At 43.2% G+C, this 19,829-nt stretch overlaps 1 protein-coding gene across 6 annotated transcripts in view; it reads right to left on the bottom strand.

Moving 5' to 3' along the window:
- The window catches only part of TBC1D9B (TBC1 domain family member 9B), a 77,355-nt gene that overhangs the window by 30,292 nt on the left and 27,234 nt on the right, over window positions 1-19,829 (bottom strand). For 4 of the 6 annotated variants that reach the window (XM_077326611.1, XM_077326612.1, XM_077326613.1 and 1 more), the window contains exons 3-9: window positions 15,535-15,653; window positions 12,832-13,060; window positions 12,134-12,392; window positions 11,113-11,320; window positions 10,555-10,767; window positions 6,289-6,450; window positions 5,250-5,400 (exon numbers count right to left, since the gene is read on the bottom strand). In XM_077326611.1, coding sequence (XP_077182726.1) covers window positions 5,250-5,400; window positions 6,289-6,450; window positions 10,555-10,767; window positions 11,113-11,320; window positions 12,134-12,392; window positions 12,832-13,060; window positions 15,535-15,653 — 1,341 coding nt within the window. Of the gene's footprint in view, window positions 1-5,249; window positions 5,401-6,288; window positions 6,451-10,554; window positions 10,768-11,112; window positions 11,321-12,133; window positions 12,393-12,831; window positions 13,061-14,289; window positions 14,415-15,534; window positions 15,654-19,829 lie in introns of those variants that run through there. The other 2 variants (XM_077326616.1, XM_077326615.1) reach the window with 2 other exon arrangements.

Below are 19,829 nucleotides of genomic sequence, written 5' to 3'. Positions count from 1 at the left end.
TTCAAAATTTTAAAAAGGTCTAGAATACCAGAAGTGGTGTGATCATGCAGAATACAGTTGGGAAGCATAGCTGTGTACATGCCCACCTGGGCCCCTCCCCTTTGTACCCCCTCCAGGCCCTTCACTGACCATTTGGGGAGGGGTGGGTCGACATGACCATATCTTATCCATGGATCCTCTTAATATTTGTGAAACCGACTGGGGGGTGGAGCGAGTCCAGCGTGTCCGAGTTGGAATAGGGCAAATCACCCGCCAGGAAAAGGCAGCAGGGCCACCAGTAGTGGCACACTGCTGCTGTGCGCCAATTCTGCAGGAGCCAGAGGCCACACCACAGCAGACCACCAGGACGTGCCCCTGGAGCCCACCTGAATCCGCTGCCACCCACTAGGAGGATGCCATGGAAGCCGTGCCCATGGACGCCAGGACAACACGCCCACACCCACAAGGAGAAGGCCACGCCACCGCTGGCCAGTTCCCCCTGCCATCTGCGCCCAAGATTCAGTCACGCCCGCCAGGAGGGTCCGTCAGCCACAGCGCGATACATGAAGCGACAGTGGCTCTGACAAGGACCCAGAGGGCACGCTGCTGATGCACAGCTGCGCCAAGCCCGCTCTAGGGCTCCACTCCGCGATGAGCACACTCCTCCATGGTAAGCACAGCCCCCTCTCCACCCTTTGAAAACGCTGCCCCCCCAGCCTCCATCCCGCTAGCTCCCATGGCTATTATCCTTGGTGTGGGCTTTTGCGTAGTATATCACCTGATAAATATTTAGCAAATTTAAAAAATACATTAAAATTAATTAACTCCCACTTGCCCCTTATATGAGCAGTGTCGGGATGACAGCTTTGTTGCTTTGCTGGGAAACAAGCCTTCTTTAAGTAAATCTATGACCTTGCAATTTCTGCTCTCTGACAAAGACCCAGAGATAACCATTTTAGTTGCCAGAGTTTTAACTAAGATGCTTTTATAATACGCTGCCTACCTTGTATTTTATCTTTTATAGTTTATTTAATCATTTTAAGATGTTTGGTTATGTAACCCCATGGCCTATTTTATCATTTTGTTGAAATTTTAAACCCTATTTTTATATGTCTTATACATATTTTATGCCAATAAAAGGTTACTGACTGACTGAATTAACTCCCACTCATTTGGGAAACCCTTTCAGGGCTGCTTTGAAACCCCAGGATTTCACTAAATCCTGGTTGAGAAAGCCAAACTTAAAGGACTATTTCTTGCCTTCATCAATGTGCTCAACTCTTAAAATCAATGTATCTCTGAGAACCAATATTAATAAAAGTATAACTGACTGGGACCTTCAGAAGGTGTATTTTTTGTTCTTGTTCCGAATTTCTGGGACTCAGTTGCTCAGGTGGTATGGCTGGCACTATTCCAGCAGGCTATTCAGGTTTAAACTGAAGTCCTCAGAACTGGACTGAGCAATGAGGAAAATGCCTGTTGTTTCAGTTGTGTGCTTGACTGCTTTTATGTACTGGTGGTTTGTTTTTAATGATACAATCCAGGTTTTCTGGATTGTGTGAAACCATGGGGTTTCTTGATGGACCTGGAAGAGTTTCCTGACTAGGTGGGAGTCAATTATTTTTAAATACATTTTAAAAATGTATTAAAAATTTATCAGGTGATATGAACATATACCCCCTTCAAGGATCGCTGCCTTGTTGTGGCAAGGGGGCTTGCGTAGTTCAGTGAAGCTATGAGCTATACCGTGCAGGGCCACCCAAGACGGACAGGTCATAGCTGAGAGCTCTGACAAAAGGTGATCCACTGGAGAAGGAAATGGCAAACCACTCCAGTATCTTTGCCATGAAAACTCTATGGACAGTTCCAATAGGCATAACGATATGACGCTGGAAGATGAGCCCCTCAGGTCGGAAGGTGTCCAATATGCTACTGGGGATGAGCAGACGGCTAGTACGAGTAGCGCCAGAATGAATGAAGCGGCTGGGCCAAAGCCGAAAGGACGCTCAGTTGTGGAAGTAACTGGTGGCGAAAAGACAGTCCGATGCTGTAAAGATTTTTATTCCATAGGAACCTGGAACGTCAGATCCATGAATCAAGGCAAGCTGGACGTGGTTAAACAAGAAATGACAAGACTGAACATCGACATTTTAGGAATCAGTGAACTAAAATGGACAGGAATGGGTGAATTTAATTCAGATGACCATCAGGTATACTACTGTGGACAAGAATCTCGCAGAAGAAATGGAGTAGCCTTCATAATCAATAAGAGAGTAGGAAAAGCAGTCTTGGGATACAATCTCCAAAATGACAGAATGATCTCAGTTCGAATCCAAGGCAAACCATTCAACATCACAGTGATCCAGGTCTACGCCCCAACCACTGCTGCTGAAGAGGATGAAGTTGATCAGTTCTATGAAGTCCTACAACACCTTCTAGAAGCAACGCCCAAAAATGATGTGCTTATCATCATGGGGGATTGGAATGCTAAAGTAGGAAGCCAAAAGATAACCGGGATAACAGGCAAGTTTGGTCTTGGAGTACAAAATGAAGCAGGGCACAGGCTGGTAGAATTTTGTCAAGAGAATACAATGGTCATAGCAAACACTCTTTTCCAGCAACCCAAGAGACGACTCTACACATGGACATCACCAGACGGTCAACACAGAAATCAGATTGACTATGTGGTCTGCAGCCAAAGATGGAAAAGTTCTATCCAGTCAATAAAAACAAGACCAGGAGCTGATTGTGGTTCAGATCATGAGCTTCTTGTTGCAAAATTTAGGCTTAAATTGAAGAAAGTATGGAAAAGCACTAGGCCACTCAGGTATGAACTAAATCATATTCCCGACGAATACAAAGTAGAGGTGACAAATAGATTTAAGGAATTAGATCTGATAGACAGAGTGCCTGAAGAACTATGGACGGAGGTTCGCAACATTGTACAAGAGGTAGCAACTAAAACCATCCCAAAGAAAAAGAAATGCAAGAAATCAAAATGGCTGTCTGAGGAAGCTTTACAAATAGCTAAGGAGAGAAGGGAAGTGAAAGGCAAGGGAGAAAGAGAAAGATACACCCAACTGAATGCAGAATTCCAGAGAAAAGCTAGAAGAGATAAGAATGCCTTCTTAAATGAACAGTGCAAACAAATAGAAGAAAACAATAGAATCGGGAGGACCAGAGATCTTTTCAAGAAAATTGGAGATATGAAGAGAACGTTTCATGCAAAGATGGGTATGATAAGGGACCAAAATGGTAGGGACCTCACAGAAGCAGAAGAGATTAAACAAAGGTGGCAAAATTATACAGAACAACTATACAAGAGCGAGCTTAACATCCCTGATGACCACAATGGGGTAGTTACTGACCTGGAGCCAGACATCCTGGAATGTGAAATCAAATGGGCCTTAGGAAGTCTGAGCAACAATAAAGCTAGTGGTGGTGACAGCATTCCAGTTGAACTATTCAAAATCTTAAAGGACGATGCAGTAAAAGTGCTACACTCAATATGCCAGCAAATTTGGAAAACTCAACAATGGCCACAGGATTGGAAAAGGTCAGTTTACATTCCAATCCCAAAGAAGGGCAATGCCAAAGAATGTTCAAACTACCGCACCATTGCACTAATTTCTCATGCTAGCAAAGTTATGCTCAAAATCCTACAAGCTAGGCTCCAGCAATATGTGGACCGAGAACTTCCAGAAGTACAGGCAGGATTTCGAAGAGGCAGAGGAACTAGAGATCAAATTGCCAACTTACGCTGGATCATGGAGAAAGCTAGGGAGTACCAGAAGAACGTCTACTTCTGCTTCATTGACTATGCTAAAGCCTTTGATTGTGTGGAACACAACAAATTGTGGCAAGTTCTTAAAGAGATGGGAATACCAGAGCATCTTATTTGTCTCTTGAGAAATTTATATGCAGGTCAAGAAGCAACAGTGAGAACTGAACATGGAATCACTGACTGGTTCAAAATTGAGAAAGGAGTTCGGCAAGGCTGTATACTGTCGCCTTGCCTATTTAACTTGTATGCAGAGCACATCATGAGAAAGGCGGGATTAGAGGAGTCACAAATTGGGATCAAGATTGCAGGGAGAAATATCAACAACCTCAGATATGCAGATGATACCACTCTAATGGCAGAAAGTGATGAGGAACTAAAGAGCCTGTTGATGCGGGTGAAGGAGGAGAGTGCAAAAGTTGGCTTGAAACTCAACATCAAGAAAACAAAGATCATGGCATCCGGCCCTCTCAATTCCTGGCAAATAGAAGGGGAAGAAATGGAGATAGTGACAGATTTTATTTTCCTGGGCTCCAAGATCACTGCAGATGGGGACTGCAGCAAAGAAATTAAAAGACGCTTGCTCCTGGGGAGGAAAGCTATGGCAAATCTAGACAGCATCCTAAAAAGCAGAGACATCACCCTGCCAACAAAAGTGCGTTTAGTCAAGGCTATGGTCTTCCCAGTTGCAATGTATGGTTGCGAAAGTTGGACCATAAGGAAGGCCGAGCGTCAAAGAATTGAGGCTTTTGAACTCTGGTGCTGGAGAAGACTCTTGCGAGTCCCTTGGACTGCAAGGCGAACAAACCGGTCAGTCCTAGAGGAGATCAGCCCTGACTGCTCTTTAGAAGGCCAGATCCTGAAGATGAAACTCAAATACTTTGGCCACCTCATGAGAAGGAAGGACTCCCTGGAGAAGAGCCTAATGCTGGGAGCGATCGAGGGCAAAAGAAGAAGGGGACGACAGAGAATGAGGTGGCTGGATGGAGTCACTGAAGCAGTCGGTGCAAACTTAAATGGACTCCAGGGAATGGTAGAGGACAGGAAGGCCTGGAGGATCATTGTCCATGGGGTCGCGATGGGTCGGACACGACTTCGCACATAACAACAACAATGAACATATACAGTCACGTCAACCCCCCCCCATGGTCAATGATGGGACTGGAGGGAGTGGGAAGGGGAGGGGTCCCAGGTGGGTGTGTATGCAGTTACGCTTCCCAATCATATTCTGAATGATTGTGCCACTTCTAGTGTTTTTCGAAGCCGGAAGAATGTTTCAGAGGTTTCTCAATGATAAAATGTTGACAAAGGCTGATGTAATCTTTTTCAATTTTGTTAGCAGCCATCATGGGGGGGGGGGGGGTGGAGTATAAACTGAAAATAAATAAATAAAATAGGCAGAATATAGATTTTGAAAATAAAAGAAAATAAAGTATGTAAAAACTATACAATTATCTATCATTTAAGAGCACACTGCATGAGTACTCACCTGAAAATAGGAGCCACAGTTCTCCACGAAGGTTTTCTGGGATTCCTTTCAACACTAGTTCACGGGTCTTAGCTGTGCGATACATGCACATTCCTCTCCCATACTCAAAGAAATGAATATTCCATGATTCTTCCTTCATCTTCTCCTTTGCCTTAGGTAAAGAGGTAAGCATTATTAGATTCAAATTATTAGAGTCGTCAGTTGACCTTGTCTCTGGCTTTTCCCCTCCTCCCATGCTTTGCCCAGTAAATAATACATTTAAATTGATTTTACATTAATCTGCAATTAAAATGTGCAAGATGAAGTGCAGTGTAAAAAGCCTTTTCTCTACATGGGCCGAATTAGTAAAGAATGGTGTACAAGGCACCAGCATAGCATAACACGTGAACAATCTGAATTTAGCCAATTAAGCACAGAGTTGGAAGCCAGATTAATAATACCTGCAGAGACTAGCACATTAAAATACCCAAGGATTAGTGATGTTATTGCAAGAAAATTTTGTTATTTAATTAGCAAATGGTATGGTATTTTCTCAAATAATTATGAGGGTTTTTGAAAGATGCAGTTTTATTATTGTTTAACTAGCAAGAAAGCCCATTGCATTCCTGGTTGCTAGGACCCAGGGGACACCGGAAGGCGCAGATCTCTCTCTTGTAGCAAGAGCCATAGGAGGTAATCAGGACTCATTTGCAGTTTGGGGCTCCTTTGCAGTTTGTCTCTGTCTGTCAGTCTCTCTCCCTAGCAGCAGGAGCCATAGCAGGTAATCAGGGGTCATTTGGGGTTTGACAGGGTTCTCTGTATCTCTCTCTCAGGCTTCTGAGAGCGAAGTGGCTAGCGTTCAGGGAAGGAAGGCGGGAGCTGTATGAGCAGGGCCAATCAGCTTTGCTGGCCGCACCCTGATTGGCCCTATTCCAACTCGGACACCCCGGACTCATTCCATCCCCCCAGACTGTTTCACAAATATTAAGAGGAATAACAATGCATAAGGATAAACCAACACTTAATCCCCCCATTAAAAAAAAAAGAGTTGATAATTTACCTGGCGTGATTCAGAGATATTCTTGGAGTTGGTCCCAAACAGTTTAAGTAATCCCTTGGATACAGTTGGCACTTTGTCTGCACAAAAATTAGCCAGCTGATTATTGAAAGAAGAGGCAGGACTGATTTCAAGGGGGCTGCTGGGAGACTGCTCTGGGGTTTCCTAAAAAGAATTACACACACACACACACACATATATATATATATATATATAGAAATTAAAAACAAAACATTGTCCCCATTGTGAGGGTTTCTTCTTGCTTGTGGAACAAAGGTAACCTTGACAGTTAATCCTGCTGCTGGCACCAAAGGCAGAGCTACGCTAATTAAGCAGTCTTTTCTCCTTTGCTGAAGAGTTCTTCCAGATCACGCGTAGAACAGCATAGATTGTATAGGATATTATGTACTGATAAAAACTGTTTAGAACAGGAGGAAAAAAAGAAACAAAGAGGACACCCCAAGGAACCCTGCATTTAGAAGAGCTGCTTTAAAAAAATATACCCTGCTTTCCACTACCCAAAAGAGTCTGAAAGTGGTCGAGAGAGCTCTACCAGGACAGCTCTACAATAAGAGCTCTAAGAGAACTGTGACTGGCCCATGGTCACTTGGCTGGCTGCATGTGGAGAAGTAGGGAATCAAACCCAGTTTTCCAGATTAAAGGCCACCAATCTTAACCACTATACCACGCTGGCTCTCCTTTGGTGATTCAGGTTATTCCAGGAGTCAGTATAGAACCACTCTACAGAAGTTAATGGTGAGGACATCTTCCATTTTGCTGAAAGGAAAAAATCCTTACAGAAGAGCCAACGTTTTGCTTTCAGTCAATGGATGAACAATCCTTAAGAGGGATGTACAGTGGCCATAAATCTTCACAGTGGGTATCTCAATTATGGAAGAAGTATGACTTGTCAGAGCACCCATGTTTTGAGTGCTGGCATGCTTACGAAGGAGGATTCTGAAGCTCATGTGTCAGTCCTACAGACTTCTTCCAGAAGAGCACTTGTAGAGGAAGCTTCAGAAGGTGCTGCTCTTGGTTAGTGAAGCAGACCAGAGACACTGGTCCCCATTTGTGAGAAATATACATATCTTGAAGCATCTCCCCACACTGCTTTAGGATATTCAAGTGCACAGGCAAGGGTGGGAAAAGGCTAGTATTAATAGAAAGGAACTGTAATCTCCAGTTGAGAATACTTCTAACACCTCCTTCTAACACCAGAACATGGCTTTAGCCACTGGTCACATCAAATATTGATGCCCTTCTGAGAGGCTGTGCTGGAGATGCTGCTTCCACTCCCACGTGACTGGATTGGGTTATTTTGGGATCGAGCTGTGCCCAAGGTGCTTTGAGGTAACTAACTGTGAGGGCTCTTGTGGTATTGCTGAAGGGTGGACCTGCCATGCCTTCACACATCACCTTTCCTCCTCATGCCCCACAGAGCCTTCTTCAAGGCATAAGTGATAGAGCCAAGTTATGGAGGAGGTGAGGATGCAGCAAGCCTCTTTATTTATATGATGATTAATTCCTTACTCAGGGTCACAAATGATTACAACATTATAATACAAACAACAAAAATAGAGAACAACATGCTAGGAAGGAAGGAAGGAAGGAAGGAAGGAAGGAAGGAAGGAAGGAAGGAAGGAAGGAAGGAAGGAAGGAAGGAAGGAAGGAAGGAAGGAAGGAAGGAAGGAATCTTAAAGATTGGTATGAAGTTACCTCCTTTCTCTAGCTAAGTAAGGTAGGGGAGGAAGGAAGGAAGGAAGGAAGAGAAAAACTTTCCTTGAAGTACTGCTGAACGGGCTGAACTGGGGGAACTTCCCACAATTAAACAGGAAAATCCCTGCTTGTGAAACCAGTGTATTAACCCTCACAAAGTTCTTATATTCTTCTACAGGCAGAACTGCATAAGTACAAAGAAGCTTCTGTTGCAATCTTTTCTCTCTTAACAAAACAGTAAGGGGTGTTGGGGTGGGCTCAGTCCGAGATGGGGGGGGCAACAATTGGCCCCTTGGCCCCGGACTGACAAGCAGAGGGACCAATCGGAAGGCTCGAAGCGTCTTCCGATTGGCCTATCACTAGGACAGACCAAAATTCCATTCACCCAGCCCAGTCTGGCTGCCAGTCTGCTCCTGACCACCGCAGGGAGAGGAGGTCAGCAGGGCTGCCAAGGGGGATGAGAACAGAGGGTTGGACAGGCTGCGCCAGCCCTTTTCGCCCCAAGGCTGTCCTAACTGTCATGTCCAACCGTAAATTGCCTCAGAACCCTGACAGAGCTGGCAGGAGGCTGAAGAGTGCTCCCCATCCCCCCTCCCTTCAGGCCTCCTGCGAAGGAGCCTCTGACAGGCCCTGACTGAGGGGAGGGAGGCATTTCCAAGAGCAACGCAGGGGAGCCTGAGGGCCTTCCTTTTGAGGGGGGGACTTTCCCCTTCTGCCAAAGAGTTGGCTGACAGAGGCCACAGAAAAGCTCCTTCTCACTTAAAATACTGCTCTGGCCAGGGGTTAGACACAGCCAAGCCATGCGTTTCTTCTTTGCAACTCTCTGCAGATTTGAGGCCACTGCACAGCGTTATTCTGCAGAATAAACTGGCTCTTTTGTCTCCTGTTTCATCTGCACAAGCCTGTGCAGTAGGCTTCAAGTCTTTCAATTGAACAACAACCTGTGTGGGAGGCCTTAAATGTTTCTTCTCTACCACAACCCTGCCCAAAGTAGCCCTTTCTGCCTGGGGAGCTGATTTTTATACTCTGCAGGTGAGCTGTAATTCCAGGAGCTCTCCAGGCCCCACCCGGAGGTTGCCTACCCCTGAGTTGGAAATATTCCTGGAGTTTTGGAGGTGGGACTTCAAAATTGTACAACGCCTCAGAGTCCAGCCTTCAAAGGAGCCATTTTTGCCTGCAGTTAGTAGGGAGTGGTGCAGGTGTCCCTCCTGGGCTATGGGTTATGGTCAGCCCTTACCAGGAACTGTTTGTATTCTGGGGCACAGACAGGCAGACCAGCATCAGTCCTGTGAGTCTGGAAAGTGCAGGAAGATCTAAATAAATATTTACAGCCTGAAACTGTAAATAGAGAACAAGTAAATGACTGGAGACACATGGTAACTGAAATTACTTTTTGGCCTGGCAAATAACCTTGGCCTGGCAAATAAAAAAACAGTATAAAAAACCTTACTAAGGTCAAGACTGCTGTGCACAGACAGTCTTCCTCTTAGGATTGCCAGCTTCCCTGTGAGGCTCGCTACCCCACCTCCCTCATGGGGAGTATGCTATGGGGAGAGAAAGCGGAAGACGATTGGAAAATGCTTTGAGACACCTGAGGCCTGCTGGCTCACTGTGGCCCATTCCCAGTTCTCTCAGACCTCTCACAACCCCACATACCTCACAGGTTGACTATTGTGGAGAAACTAATGGAAAAGGTGTTTGTAAACCGCTTTGAGATTCCTTTGGGTAGTAAGCAATGGGGTACAAAAATCCGTTCTTCTAAGGAGCAACCATGAAAGAAGCATGTGGGCACATAACATTTTATCAACAGTAAAAAAATGGAAAAGAAGGAACAGAGTGGACACCTGTGTACTGTGACTACCCCATGTGTATTAGGGCAGAGGGGCATTTCGGTGTCTGTGGCCTAATTCACACAAGAAGGGAAATGACGCAGAACTGGGAGGAATTGGTTGCCATGCAATCTTCCCCTAAGAAGAATCTCCAGTCTCATTTTCCATTCACATATCTGAGGACGTGGCTCTGGAAAGCTCATCTGTAACCACTACGCCAAAATTCCCAAAGGTCAGTCCTCCCCCACACTCAATGAACATTCCACACCACAGGTTCTTGACACCCATATCTCCACACCCATACCCTCATTTGCCACCATGCCACCACAACCTCCCACACAACACACACATTCAACCCCATGCCCTTACAGACTGGACAACTCCTCCCCTTCCTCTTCTCACTGCCAAGCTCTAGCGCCCGTTGTATTCTTGGATACAACGGGCTTTGCCCCTAGTTTAAAGAATATGTTGTGTGACCAAAAGCTGTTAAAGATTTTTTTAAAACACGGTTATTACAGACCACAACAGCATGACCTTCTTTATCTGTCCAACCAGTGTATATCAATTCTGTTTTAAGAAATCTGGATTTTTCAAACCTCTTACAGCAAATTGAACAAAAATTTTATCCTTTTAATTGTTATTCATAGTAAGGAAATGAGTATCAAAATGTATTCAAGATCATGTATATCTGTTATGGTATGCTGACAGAATTCAGTTGTAGTACCTCACATGTTGGGCTGCCAAAGCTTTTCTTCCGTGCTCCATCATTGCTGCATGATTTCTTGGATGAAGTTCTCTGCAGAAAGTCTGAAATCCTCTGTACCAAGAAATCCCGATCTTTCAAATTGGCAAATAGGAAGGTCATTTTGCTTTTAGTACTGATTGAGAGTGGGCTGGGCAAGACGCTAGAACTATCGGCTTTCTCAACAATCGTAACCTAGAAAATACAAATGGGGACACAGCTAGGATATGCGAGGCTTCTTCATAACTAGAAATATTCAGAAACTAATACTCAGTTTGTTATGGATAATCTACACCCTTGTTTATTAACTTGCTGGCAGTTCCATAATTGCTATATATGATGATTAGCCATCCAACATCTTACATTACAAGTTAAATCTGGATCTTGCTACTATCAGCCTGGGGAATTATTTCTTCAGTATACGGAGGGGAAAAAACAACATCTAACAACTTTCTATAAATTGAGCATGTTGTACTTAAAAACAAATGAGTTTCTAGACCTGATGCTGCGACAAACTCATCACCAGAAATAGGTTCTTACTTCCCTAAGTGGTATTATGAGATGACAGGCCTCTTCTGCTTTGCTAGCAAAACAAATGTAGTTGTTGGAAACAAACATCTGGCCAAGGATGTGAATTTTGTTGAACGGGGTCCACAAAGTGCAATCTGTGTGTCCATCAAGACGTTCATCCTTGGGCAATCGGAAAGTAGCATGGTACCACTCATTTTTGGCTCGAGCATCCAGATCTCTACAGAAATAGTAAGCAAATACAATATGAACATATTAGAAAAACAATGCCTCTTACACAATCCAAGAAGTAAAACACTGGTGTTTTTCTAAGACAGCACAATCCTTAAGTATTACAAGAACTGTCTCTTGTCAATAGTTTCATCCACACTTCTCCTTCCAAAAAATCTGTTTAAACATGATCTGAGAATAAAGTTAAAAGCATGCAAGGAAGAAAAAGACAGAGCTGTACAGCTCCCACTACATTCAAAAGGCCTCAGTGGATGGTCAGGTGAACTTAACAGGACAGATTCAAGTGGATAGGTATGTTGATCTAAAGTAGCACAACAAAATTTGAATCTAATGGCACCTTTAAGACCAACGAAGATGTATTCAAGGCATGTGCATGCACACTTCCCATGAAAGCTCACACCTTTAATAAATCTTTGTTGGTCTTAAAGGTGCCATTGCACTCAAATTTTGTTAAAAACAGGACTTGATGGACTCTGGAACAGCTCTCCCAATTCTGAGATCTGCTGGGAAAGGGCAGCAGGGCAATTCTCACACATCCAAGCATACTCCTTTTACATATTCAAGAAGACATGATTCCAGATTTCTTCCCTTGACAATCAGGAATATGCTCAGACAAAAAAAAATCAAAACTTTTTTGAACTGGAAAGATAATCTGTGCCTCCAAGGATACAGGTGAGATTGCACATTTAATCCTTAAAATGATTCCTTTTACTTAAGATTAAGCAATGCATTACAGTGTTAATGAATATAAATATTTCATGAAAACAGTTGATTTCCTCCAAACCCTGGAAGATACACACACCTTTTGAGTGCTGAGATATTCTTGAGAGGCCTGCTGGGCTTGGGAAGCAACATATCCTCCACGAAGCCTTTATTATCCAGTAGCTGCCGCATGGCTATGTTAGCCAGCTGTTCCATCAACTTGAAGGTCTCACTGATGTTGAGGAACATAGAGAAGTAGAGCTCACTGTCCCTGGTACTCACTTTGATGCACTCAGGGAACAGCAGAGTGGCATTCTTCTCCAACTGAGTTACATCTACCCATTGGACTATTAGGGTTACTAGAGAAACATGGAAACCCAAAATTACTATAAGACTTCCAAACACACTTTAAACAAATGAGAAATTCTATACAAACCTATCCATTTTATTTCTAACTGCAGCATGGCTTGGCTAAATTCTCAAATATAAGAAAACAGACTAAGTAGGCCTGCATATATTTTTGCAAAAATGGCTCAAGCAATTTTAAGGCCAGTGCAGATGTACTGCTGCTAACTTTTGAACCATAGTTAACCACTGAGAAGTAGGCCAAAGGATCATGGGCTCCCAACTTCTCCTTTTCAAAATGAGAATTCTACTTGCTCAGAATGCATGTCACTCAGTTTGACCTTGTAAATTGTTTAATCCCAGATATGATACCTGTTTAAAACAGGCAATCAGACTAGCTCAGGTAAATGAATGAGGTGTGGACCAGAAACATTCAGCAGGCTTACAGCTCACCTTCTTTGCCCAAAAGGAAGGAATAGAAACAGAGGTGATTAACAGTCAGATACAGCCAGCCTTGTCTTGGGACACGTCCTTTCCAGTAGCTGCAGGAGTAGTAATTGACTAGCTTCTCTTCTTCAGGCATTCCAAATTGCTTACGCATTTTCAGTTCTGCTTCCTTAAATTTTCCAGGATCTTCATCCCCCTGAGGCTGCTGATTCTTATTCTCTTCAGCAATAATGCCCTTTAGGAAAAAAGGAGATGCATGATCTTTGAAGAAATCATAGTCTGGAAACCTAACCGGTTGCACATAGTCCACCACTTGATGCTATAATTCTGTCATGGGTGTATTATGGATGTACTGCAGTCTTCTAAGCACTCAATGCTCAATATCTGGTACATGGGAAAATATGACAACTTATGCACTGCTATGGTACTTGCTTTGTGGAACACAGTTTTACAAGCACCCACAGGCAATAGAATGAGAATTCAGACATTGCCCTGCTCCAATGGGAACTTTGTGTTAAAAAGACTTCATTTTATGTTCCTCCAATGTCTATGTAGGAAGAGTTTCTCTTACCACAAAGATAATCATGCAGGGACTGATGGTGGCCAATGGCAAGGGAAGACAGAAATGTTTCCTCTGAATTTCCCCCCTACTGAGCAGAACAATTCACCTCCTGAGCAGAATACAACCACTGTAATCTTGAAACGGGCAACGGGAAGGACAAGACCCCACACGGCTCTAGATTGCTGCCAAGCAGGGCATCCTGTGTTAATGAGCAGCCACTCCTGTGCACATCTTAGGGGGAACAATGGAGGGCAGGTACATTTAGGATTAAAAAAAACAAAACAACAGCATATTTGATCACAAATCAGAATAGGTGGAAACTCCTGAAAGTCTGTTAAGACTCAAGCTTGGTCTAATCACACAATCATATATGGTTGTGGTTAATATGGTGCCATGTTAGAACTTAACAGGTTATTTTGTTTTTATGAATAAACTAGCAGAAAAGCCCACTGTATAAAAATACAATGGGCTTTAGCCTCCACCGCCACCCCCTGGCAGTCCTGGCTCTGGGAGGCTGGTTGGGGTGAGGGTGAGTTTGGGCGGGTGCTCTTTGCCTCCTTACCTACCCATCCACCTGGGCAGCTCCTCCAAGGCCTGGTGGTGCTGCTTGGCCTGGGGTTGCCTTACCTGATTGTCGCCTCTTTGTGCAGCTAGAAGGCAGAGGGGGAGGCAGTCGGGGACGGCGTGTCCCCTACCTGATTGGTCCTCTGGGGGGGGTTTTGAGTGCCCTCTCTGAGGACCAATCAGGGAGTTGGAGGCAGTTACGGGTGGGCCATCCCCTGCCTGATTGGTGCTCTGGGGCGAATGACCCTCCAATCAGGTAGGCAATGAGTCCCAACTCCTCCCACCATCCCTCTCCAGCTTTATATATGGTAAAGAAAAGATAAAGATAAAAAAGAAACCTTTAAGATGCCCAGTATGTATTGTGGATAACTGTCCCACATTGAGATCAGAGTCCAATAGTAGCACCTTTAAAACCAACAAAGATTTATTCAAGGCATGAGCTTTCGAGTGCAAGCACTCTTCCTCAGACGAAGAACTCCCTACATGACAGTGGGAATATAAAGCAAAAAAATAATTCTGTTAAATTAGTAAACTGTGTCACACATCCAAATACAGTCATATGATAATTCCTTGCCAAACCAGCCAATCAATCCCCTGGAATTCAGTTGTAGTTCACAAAAACATTGGAGAAATAACTCTGTCAGTGATCAAAGCATCCCACCCTACCATTTACTGTTTGCCCCATCTGTCACCATACAAGTGTAAAACATTCCTGTAAGGGAATTGCTGGCAGTTATCTCATCCCAAAAACAGGGAGTTAAACTTAAAATTCCAATACATTACCATTACCTTACAGTCACATTATTATCACAAATAAAATAAACTGTGAGGAATATGGATACAAGAGTTGAACAAGGTTAGCATGAATAGTGAGATAAGAAATCTATGTCCTTGTTGAGTCCAGGGTATGTCATAGTTTTGAGTGTTGTAATAACTTGCATTTCTGCAATCTCCCTTTCTAGCCTGTTCTTGAAGTTCCTTTGCAATAAAACACCTACTTTCAGGTCCCTTACTGAATGTTCTGAAAGGTTTAAGTGTTCCCCTACAGGTTTTTCAGTTTTGTGGTTTTTGATGTCAGACTTGTGTCCATTAATTCTTTGGCGGAGGGTTTGACCTATTTGCCCTATGTAGAGAACAGAGGCACATTGTTGGCACTACAATGTTTGTAGATGAGCAATTGTATAAGCCTTTGATGGTGTTTCTCCTATGTTTTTGTGAACTACAACTGAATTCCAGGGGATTGATTGGCTGTTTTGGCAAAGAATTATCATATGGCTGTATTTGGATGTGTGACACAGTTTACTAATTTAAAAGAATTATTTTTTGCTTTATATTCCCACTGTCATGTAGGGAGTTCTTCGTCTGAGGAAGAGTGCTTGCACTTGAAAGCTCAAACCTGAATCAATCTTTGTTGGTCTTAAAGGTGCTACTGGACTCTGATTTTGTTAAGCTACTTCGGAACAACACGGCTACCCATTTGAATCAGTCCTATATTGAGCTTTACACGAAGATGCAGTCTTTAGCCCCAGGACAAGACAACAACAACTACAACAAAAGCCTCCAGAAAAGCAGGTGCTTCTTACATGGATCTTGCCCTTGACAAAGGTAGTGATATCCTCTGTGTTATCAAAGATGGCGAGAGTCTGGAGCAAGTTATTCTCTAGCCATTCCCAGTGTTCTGTGATTTCTTTACGGGATGAACCTAACAAATGACAACAAGATAGTAGTAGCTACAGTTAAGTTTGTAATTTAAGATACAAAAACAAGCATCCCTATGGAATGTTTATGTAATCTCACATCCATTCTTCTCACAGTGACCTTTCTCCTCTTGTGCCACTTTATTAAGGCTACAGATTATCACCAAGGAAAGGAGAGACCTGCTACAGCTTATAGTGCTTTATCACACAAGTGACAGTGAAGCTTTCCAGCTAAACCTACCATCAATCTTCACCCTTCTGGTCCTTTCACTTACTATTCTCCAATGTCTATGTGCCTCACTTCGGCTCTATACAAAGTTGTTTGTTTTCAAACAGCACTGTTCTTTTCTTCCAATCCTATCATTGCTACATCCTTTTCTCTTTATAAAACTATTTTATTATAATATACAAGTTCTCCCTGTAAGATTCCTGGTACATTAAAAACATTTCCCTACAGTTTTATAATATATTATTTCTTTTTTAAATGCCATTTTTGTACAGTTGGTAACATTTGGGCTAAAATGAATGAAATTAATTTCAATAGTGATAAATATAAAGTTCTTCATTTAGCTAGGAAAAATCATATGTATCACTATAGGATGGGGAAGATTTGTCTTGGCAGTAGTATGTGTGAAAAGGATCTGGGGGTCTTAGTAGACCAGACACTGAACATGAGTCAGCAATGTGACTTGGTGGCTAAAAAGGCAAATGGAATTTTGGAGTACATTAAAAGAAGTATAGTATAGATCAGGTGAGGTGATATTACCACTTTACACCGCTCTGGTTCGGCCTCACCTGGAGTACTGTGTTGAGTTTTGGGCAACATACTGAAGAAAGATGTAGAGAAACTGGAGCATATCCAGAGGTTGGCTACAAAGATGATGAGGGGTTTGGAGACGTATGAGGAAAGGTTGAGGGAGCTTGGTCTGTTTAGCCTGGAGATAAGACGCATATTTATGGTATGAAAAGCAGAAAGCAAATAAACAATTTTTACATCATGTTATAAGATTTACTTTATTCACGGTTTGGAATAAGTGCAAAAGGAAATTATATTCTAAAATTCCTTTACGGTTATCACCACAGGAAGCCCTGTTCAGAGGGCAAGCAGCAACAGAAACTAATTGGTCAAATTATAGGGATATAATTGAGACTTTCACACAAGAAGAGATAATGCAGTTTAGAATTAAATCTCATGAGAAATTAGTGCAAGAATATAAGTGTTTGGCCTAGTGGTTATATAGACAGATTAAGGATAGATATGAAAGGGATAGGAAGCTATGGGAATTTGAATTGGAAAAATCACAATTAGAGTTATATTTATGTAAAGATGATAATCACTTAATCAAGATGTATGAATTATGTTCATTATTGTATACGGAGAATGAGGTGGTCAAAGATTTTATGATTGTTTGGGCAAGGAATCTTGGCCATAATATTCCATTGGAAACCTGGCAAAAATGTGGAGTAAAGATCTGAAATTCATGAATAGTTATTATATTAAGAAAAATTATTGTAAATTGCATTATTGTTGGTACATAATTCCACATAAATTATCAAAAATAAACAAACGTTTATCAGATAAATGTTGGAAATGTGGGGAAGTGAGAGGTACAATGTTTCATATGTGGTAGACCTGCAAACGAGCAAGACATTTTTGGTAGGATATCCATAAAGAAATTTCAAAAAACTTAAAGGACTCTATAGCTCTAAATCCAGAATCTTATCTTTTAGGTTATTTAGATACTTGACAACAGCGGCAAGGAGAGTCTGGGCAAAAAATTGGAAGTTAAAGGAGACACCCACTATATTTGATTGGCAGTTGAAAACGTTAGAGATCGCTCAGATGGTGAAATTGAGAAATTACGTCGAGGATAAACAAATACTGGACTTAAATGGAATTTATGGATACAGTATATTAGAAAAAAGTATAATTGTGGATTTATGACTATAGGTTATGATTTATGATTTATAAGGGGAAATGAGAAATTTTTAGTAGGAGGCAATGATATATTTTTTGTATATTCTTCAACAAATACAGTTGGAAGTTTGCACTGGTAAATGTAATATAATCTATTAACATGTTACTATTCAAGAGGGTTAAATGTATTTTTATGAAATGGATTATAAATAAAATTTGAAACTGCAAAAAAAGAAAAAAAAAAGAAACAGATCAATAATCAGGAAACCCAGGCTGAATTGCTTAAGAAATTAGCTAAGAAAACTGTATTTCAGAATGCAGATGTATCATTCAGGGTTTGGGCCATAATCCAGATACTGCCAACATGATCAAATCTTAAGTCCCCTGTTTCATTTGTTTACTTAGGGCAAAGCCCTGAGGGATATCATCCTCTCCTCTCAAGAGGCCTATAAGCCCTTTCATCGTGTATCACCTTGCAGGGAGCGCCCACTGTCTTTTCTGACAGAGGGAAAACAAAAGGGCCGATTGTTTTTTAAAAACCCTGCAGAAACTTGGCAAACTCTTTATACTACTGGACAAGCTTCTGCACAACAGGCCGAATTGGCTGCAATTATTTTGGCTTTTCAAACATTTCCTTTTTGTTCTCTTAACATCATTGCAGACACACAATATGTTGTTCGCTTGTTTGCAGGATTTCTTCATATTTATCTCTCCCCTTCTTTGAATCGCAACCTCTTATCTCTCCTTCTCTCTCTGCGATAACTCCTTTGGGCACGAAAACACACTTTTTTTGTGGCACACATTTGTAGCCATTCTTCTCTCCCTGGGCCCTTCACCAAAGGGGACGCTAAGGTTGATGCAGCTACCCATGTCTTCCCCTTGCTTAGGGGAGCCTTCGCTGACGCAGTTAGCAGCAATCAATTTTTTCATCAGAATGCTCGCAGTCTTGCTAAGCATTTTAACCTCCCCCTTGAGGAAGCACATCAAATTGTTCGTTCGTGTTCTCACTGTGCTGGTCTCACCCCTCTAGCCCCTGAGGGTGTGAACCCATGGAGGTTGGAGGCCTGCCTATTCTGGCAAATGGATGTTACTCAAGAACCAACATATTTATAAATGATTTGGATGAGGGTTTAGAGCAGCGGTCCGCAAGCTTCCGCTTGCTGCGGACCGCTGCGGCGTAGTGGGCGGAGAGGGCGGCCCGGAGGCCCGCACACGCGCGGCAGCCCCAGCGCAAATGTGCATGCGTGGACTGCTGCGCATGCGCGTTTGCGCCCAGCAGGGGCGCAAACACGCGTGCGCAGCAGTCTGCGCATGCGCGTTTGCACCGCCGCCATGCCGGCGGCTTCCCCTCCCGGCCCCTCCGAGCCGCGAGCAAATCAGCCTAAATCGGCTAAATTAGCTTGCGGCTCGGCAAGCTTCTCTTCCCTCCCCTCCCAAAGCGAGAAGCTTGCTGGGCCGCGAGCTAATCGGCCGCTTTGGCGGCTGATTTGCTCGTGGCCTGGCGAGCTTCTCGCTTCAGGGGGGGAGGGAAGAAGGAGCCACGGTCCGGCGCCGGGCCGCGGCCCGCAGGTTGGAGACCACTGGTTTAGAGGGTATACTTATTAAATTTGCAGATGATACTAAATTGGGAGGGGTAGCAAACCCAAGAGAAGACAGAATCAGAATACAGGATGATCTTGATAGGCTCGAGAACTGGTCTAAACTGAATATTATTTATTTATTTATTTATTTATTTATTTATTTATATTTATATACCGCCCTCCCCCGAAGGCTCAGGGTGGTTTACAGAGAACAGGAAACAGATACAGATAACATGAGGTAACACATGTGACAACAGCAATAACAGTACAGCAACAATAACCCCAACATGATAACAGCAATAATAATATGATAAAACTCAAAGGAGCCTCAGTTCAACTCTTACTGGGACCCAGTGCGTTAGGCAGATTAGTGGCGGTCATAATAGGGGGGGCTGAGGGCCAATTGGAAGTGATGGTCCGGGTCAACCTCAACCAAATGCCTGGTGGAGGAGCTCCCTTTTGCAGGCCCTGAGGAACTGTTTGGGTTCCGTCAGGGCTCTGATCTCCCCTGAGAGCTCGTTCCACCAGGTGGGGGCCAGAATGGAGAAAGCTTTGGCCCTGATTGAGGTCAAGCGGGCTTCTTTGGGGCCAGGGACCACCAGGAGGTTGGAGGTAGTAGAGCGCAAGGCTCTTTGAATAAAATGAAATTCAATAGGGACAATGTAAAGTTCTGCATTTAGGTA

Source organism: Paroedura picta, chromosome 3 (assembly GCF_049243985.1).
Source record: "Paroedura picta isolate Pp20150507F chromosome 3, Ppicta_v3.0, whole genome shotgun sequence".
Taxonomy (NCBI): Eukaryota; Metazoa; Chordata; class Lepidosauria; order Squamata; family Gekkonidae; genus Paroedura; species Paroedura picta.
The sequence above is the reverse complement of the archived record's forward strand: the minus strand, read 5'-3'. Positions and strand labels throughout refer to the sequence as shown.